This window comes from Dreissena polymorpha, chromosome 8, assembly GCF_020536995.1.
Source record: "Dreissena polymorpha isolate Duluth1 chromosome 8, UMN_Dpol_1.0, whole genome shotgun sequence".
NCBI classification, from domain to species: domain Eukaryota; kingdom Metazoa; phylum Mollusca; class Bivalvia; order Myida; family Dreissenidae; genus Dreissena; species Dreissena polymorpha.
This window is the reverse complement of record NC_068362.1, coordinates 46,529,329-46,535,389: the sequence shown is the minus strand read 5'-3', so window position 1 is coordinate 46,535,389 and position 6,061 is coordinate 46,529,329. Positions and strand designations below refer to the sequence as shown.

Genomic DNA, 6,061 nt, shown 5'->3' with positions numbered 1-6,061 from the left:
TGAAAATATCCGCTACTCCTTCACGAAAAACACGAAAACGACGCCATCTTGGAAGTTTAGTTCCCAAAACCTCACTTAAATGCGCTCCCGTATACGCATGCCCCCCTGCTTGAGGCGCGCGACATGGTTGCTTGACGCGATTAGACGTATTGATATGATTATGTGTGCATATTTATTTCGCATCATGCAGATCTAGGTTGTGATTAGGAAATTCAAATGGACCGTGCTCTGTGAAAAAGGGGCTTAATGCATGTGCGTATAGTGTCGTTCCAGATTAGCCTGTTCAGTCGTTACAGGCTAAGCGGGTACGACACTTTCCGCATAACTTTGATTTTTGCTAAGAAGAGACTTCCTTGAAACGAAAAATATCATACAAGCGGAAAGTATCGTCCCTGATGAGTCTGTGCGGACTGCATCAGGGACGAAACTCTACGCACATCAAATAAACCCCCTTTTCACAGAGCACGGCTTATACATACTTGCACGATATTTGTATAAGGAATATGCAAACACTATAAGTGTTCACCACGACCTAGAGATTTAAGCGAATGAACTGTTTATTTCATGGGACCCATCGTCTGGATATGATAAGCGTTTAAGCCAATCCATTTGTCATCAATTTTGTTCATAAAATGTATTTTATTTCATCTAAAAATGTTTTCAAATATTACATGTTATTAATTTCTTAAGATAACCAACATCAAGGGCATTTTATTCTAGGTTTATAAACTACCATGTTGCGGCCATTTATTAGTCCAAGATACTTAACCCATTTATGCCTAGCGTCTAGAAAAAAGGCCTTGGCAAACAGCGTAGACCCAGAAGAGACGCCGCATGATGCGGCGTCTCATCAGGGTGTACGCTGTTTGCTTAAAGGAATTTGCAAGAAATATTCTCAATAAAGAAATAAAAAGTACCAGACATCCCTAATTTTGGAAATAAATTGATCCAATTTAGAAGGATGGGAGAGTCCACTAGGCATAAATGGGTTAAATACACACTAAACTGTTCTTTTTTACGGTGTAATATCAGCATCAACGATAGTTTGTTACAGCAACTCTAAGTGGAAAACACGTGCATAACTGTTTTTTTGCAATTTTTAATGTTTTCACTTCTGATGTGTGCAATGTGATCATATATTAATAAATAAACAGCTTCATTTATGAATCGCTATATATTTAGTACAAACTTAAACTAAGTTGACTATACCTGCTGCACACTAGGTTTTATGAACTTACGCTACGTTTTTGGACAAATATGTACATACTGTCATTGGTGACCCTCTAACTTTATGAACATGTAACAGCAAAAGAAAATATTCTTGACCTGTAAAACTTTATTTCTTAATGATTAACATCACAATTTGAAGAATACTAATGCCATTAATTTCACACATCTGCATAAAAGCTCGTATTATTTATACAATGACACGTGTGCACACTTCAGCCATTGAAATTAAATTATAATAAAATAAAATCAGATAAAAAGACCTGAAGCAGCATACACATATACATTTATCACATGATTATTAGGATATACCTTTTGTAACAGGTAATCAGGTATAAATGAGACTATGCTAAATAAATATTGAAATTGCTACTCACATAATACACAGTGTGTCATGCTTATACTTTAACTCAAGTTTAAATCGGGTTTAAACTTATATCGCCATCTTGCATTTAACGCAGAACTTCTTGTGCAAATAAACTGCGTTAAATAGAGTGTCTCAACTAGACCTGCATATACCGGATTACTATATGGCGTTTTTACAAAATGTTTAGTTTATATTTATACAGTAGATTCTCAGTTCAGAGTTGGTAACCAAAACGAAACCTATCTTACTTATACGAACTACATCTTAAAGAGGTATTTTCACAGATTTCGGCATGTATTGAAGTTTGTCATTAAATGCTCTATATTGATTGATTAAAAAATTGGATCTTAAAAGCTCCATTAAAAAAAGTAAACCTCAACTGTGCTCGAACCACTGACCCATGGAGCCCTGGAGTAAAAGTCTATCGCTTAGACCACTCTGGCCATCCGTGCTCATACAATGAGTGATGTTTTTTATACTTATAGATGCAATGCTCCTAGTATCACAAAATATAACGACAACAACAGAAATCTCCAAAATTATTCAATCCTTTCGCATTGCAGTGCTTGATAATTTTCAGATTTTAAATCGTCAAAAGATGCATATAATGGATATTTTCGAGCATCGTAAATGTTCAGTTTTACTGTTTCCTCCCAAATATCATTGCTAAAACGGAATATTGCGGATCTGAAACAATTTTTATTTTTTATTTTGTCAATTTACCAAAACGCGAAAAAGTCCCTTTAATGTCGACTGAATAGTGAGGGACCAACGCTTGAAAATGTTCAATGGGATCGGAATATATTTCTTGTTTAAATTGGGACTAAACGAATTGATAAGATAAATGCCTTATCATATATTGTCGTGGGATATGTCCATTTTTAAAATGAAGACCATATTGTCAGTGTGTACAGTTTTCTTTTGCTTTGGATTTGAACATATTGAAGCTGTAACAGATGAGGAATTTCAAGCTTTATTTACCAGGCTTACTGCGCTGGAAGAAAATCAAGTAGTTTCAGACAAGCGAATACGTTCGCTTGAAAAAGACATTGTGTCGTACGAGAAAAGAGTCGCTAATCTAGAAACATACAGGAAACTGTCTGACAGAAAAGTTTTTATGCTGAAAAGGGAACATGACTGCTCCAACAGAAGACTAATTGCGCTTGAGGAAAAACTGTCTGACAAAACATTTGCGGGGAATGAAAAAGGCAAGAAACCGTTTGACAACATAATCGAAGCGTCTGGAAAGAGAATTATATTGTCCGACATAGTATTACAAACGTTTGAAGAGAACAATGCATCACGCAAGGACAGCAGTGGTCAAGATGAAGGGACAGTAGCTGCGAACGACAAGAACACTTGGTCACCTGGTAACTTACATTGAAGTATTACACTTTGACACTGATATTTTAATGCGTTATGATACATAAACTCACACGTTTATATGATTAGTTTAAAAAAAGTAATGATAATTTAGTATTGGTTCAATTAATTACATTGTACATAATATTGCTTTGATTATGTTTAAAACATCTATTGTTTTATCATGTAGACCTTAGAAACAACTTATTCTTTGATCGGCTGTGTCTTTATTCCAGTACATCCTGTCAACAACAGAAGATTTGCTGCACAAGGAAATGTAGCCTTTTGCGCGATGAAAACCAATGGCCAGAATCATGTCGGCATTGATCAGAACGTAATTTTTGAACAGGTTCTAACAAATGATGGAGGCGGGTACCACCCTAAATACAGTGTTTTTATAGCTCCTCTATCCGGCGTTTATGTCGTGTCATCTGCTGCTTTGACTTTAGCGAATGAAGAGTTTCATACAGCTATAGTTCACAACGGAAACATTGTCGCACGCATGCATGGACAGGGGGAAAATGGACGATCCGACCAAAGCAGTCAAACGATTGTGATTAAGCTGACTGCAGGAGATGAAGTAGCTGTTCAAACTATCGAAGTTCCTAACACTGGCATTGCCGGCGCTCTATATTCATCATTCAGTGGGTTTTTATTGTGGCCGCAATAAACACGGGCAAACTACATATAATGACTGCTGTAGAAGACTAGAGGACATGTTATATAGTTGTAGATTGTTATAAATAATTTAGACCTCAATCTTTTAAAGTAAAGCTATTTAAACATATACAAGAAAACTCTACTACATCTTCGCCGTTGGGTGTGGTCTACTTGCACTATAATTATATTGTCTAACATAATTTCACGCTCCCGTTTTCTCTGTATAACTATGAACGCTCCATGCGACATTACTTTAACAGGATCTCTGCATTCGAGTTGTTTTCATGTTTAACATAACCACGAGCGCTTTTATGCTAGAGTAATTAGGTTGCAAAAGCATTTTGAGTGTTGACACCAAAAACCATAGCTCCACATAGGACCTACCTGTATTGCTAGGTTCACGCTATAACGAGTAGCGCCATGATTATTATCTTAGCATTGACCTAAAAACTATTGTGATGATCGGATCAAGTTTAATTGGACATTAAAGTTGGTCCTGTAACTCGTATTACATGTAAAAATCAGTTATACTAATAAAACGATCAAACTTTACCAAGTGTTAAGCATGAGCATCGTATAAAATCTATATATATTGTATTGAATCGCGATGTCGATGCTATGTAATACTACGTTTCAATTCTTGTATGATCCGGTTAACACAAGAAATAGCCACACGGAACTGATCGTGATCCTTCTAACATATTTTATGCTTAGTTGCCACATGATGCGTGTGCAAACGTAATGATACGCTGCTTTGATTTATGTTTACGAGTTAGCATTCACAAGTGTAAGGATCTGACAAGGTTTTATCTCCAGTTTTGTAGGAGTAAGGTCTCGAACATCACGATTCAGTAAGCCGTTCTTGACCGAGATGATGAGTTATCCGACATTTATACATAATTAATCTGCAGCGTTTAGATGGTAATCGATTTTGATTGTAATATCTTTAGCGATGTGATTTATTATATTCACGCTTACAGCTGGACTGAACTTAATTCATAAACGTAATGCCATCAAATAATTTTTTTTGAGATCTCAACCGATCGTTGAGAATATGAGGTCCAGACTGTAAATACATCATTAATCATGAAAGTTTATTATAATTGACTAATAGTTAACCATGTGGTCAAGGTCAATGCAACACTATGGGTACATAGCCAAACATTTGCTTGGTTCAGCTTGTGTAAGGACGTCAATACTTATTGACATGAGCAATAGGCTTTATATATTGTCGACAGGTAACTTGTTTGTTTGCTACCATTTAACGGCTTGTTTTCACATAAATGTTATGTGTGTAAATGTTTGCAAAAAACATACATTCGTAGGTTTAAAATAACTACTATTCAAAATAGTGTAAACAATGAAAACGAAATATTTTGGGAAACTACGAGGATTACTTATATTGCTAAAAATACCTCCGCATTTGACGTGAGCGTGGATGGTCTAGTGGTAAAGTCATTTTACTCCAAGCTTTCATGACTCTAGAGGTCTGTGGTTCGAACCCTGTGGAGTTTAACGTTTTTTCTTCTTTAAAAAAAATGTATTTTTATTTTTTACTGGAGATTTTTATTTCAAATGTTTAAATTTATCAATATAAAGCATTTAATGCAGTAAATGACAAGCTTTAATACATGCCAAAATATGTTGGACGGCCCCTTTAATAATTAAAATCCATAATCATCGATTCACTCTATTTATCATTGTGTATGATAATATATGCCATGGAAAACCTGTATCTACACATATATAATTTCTATGCGATGATTTTCATTGATTATCTATCACATTTAACAAATAGACATTTGAACTTGAATTGCTTTCGTTACAAAGTGTATCTTTTACAGAAAAAGGTAATGTACACGCTTCCTTATTATGATCAGCATCACATGTATCATCTAATAGCAGTTAAACTATGACGTAAGTGCATGCTTGTCTATTATTGATTACCGTGTGCTTGTATGACACTTATTTGCAAGGATGTGTTTAAAATGTGCATATTTCGTATTTTATATATAATAATCAGTACATTGTCTTTAAAAAAACTTGCTTGTCTTCACCCTACTTTACTGTTTGTGGAAATAAATTCCTTTTTCCAGTAATTATTCACTTACGGAGGCTGCCGAAATAATGGCCAATCATTAATTTGAATTGGTCCGATGCAATTTTTTATTGTTTACTCAGTTGAAAAGTCTTCATATTTTATTAAAATGGTTTTATTTAAATCCTGGTGCTTCGGTCATGCATATATTTGTCATCGTCTGATTAATAGCTTTTTGTGCCAGCAATGCGCCCTTTAATTACACCATTAGATTTCGGTCAAGTCCCAGTACATGCGCAATTTTAAAAGATTTGAAAAAAAACTTCGTTTTATGACAAGCAGCTTTCGGGGATGGTTTTTAATGATTCATGCTGTCTGGTAACTGTGTACATAAAGTCATTTTTAAA

The 6,061-nt window shown here is 35.0% G+C and overlaps 1 protein-coding gene across 1 annotated transcript; it reads left to right on the top strand.

Annotated features, from left to right (window-relative positions):
- Positions 1–2,439: 2,439 nt before the first annotated feature.
- Positions 2,440–5,643, top strand: LOC127842308 (caprin-2-like). The gene is made up of 2 exons (XM_052371739.1): positions 2,440–2,964; positions 3,193–5,643. Exons 1-2 carry the CDS (start codon positions 2,466–2,468, stop codon positions 3,624–3,626), a joined length of 933 nt encoding a protein of 310 aa, XP_052227699.1. The 5' UTR covers positions 2,440–2,465; the 3' UTR covers positions 3,627–5,643.
- The last annotated feature ends 418 nt before the right edge of the window (positions 5,644–6,061 follow it).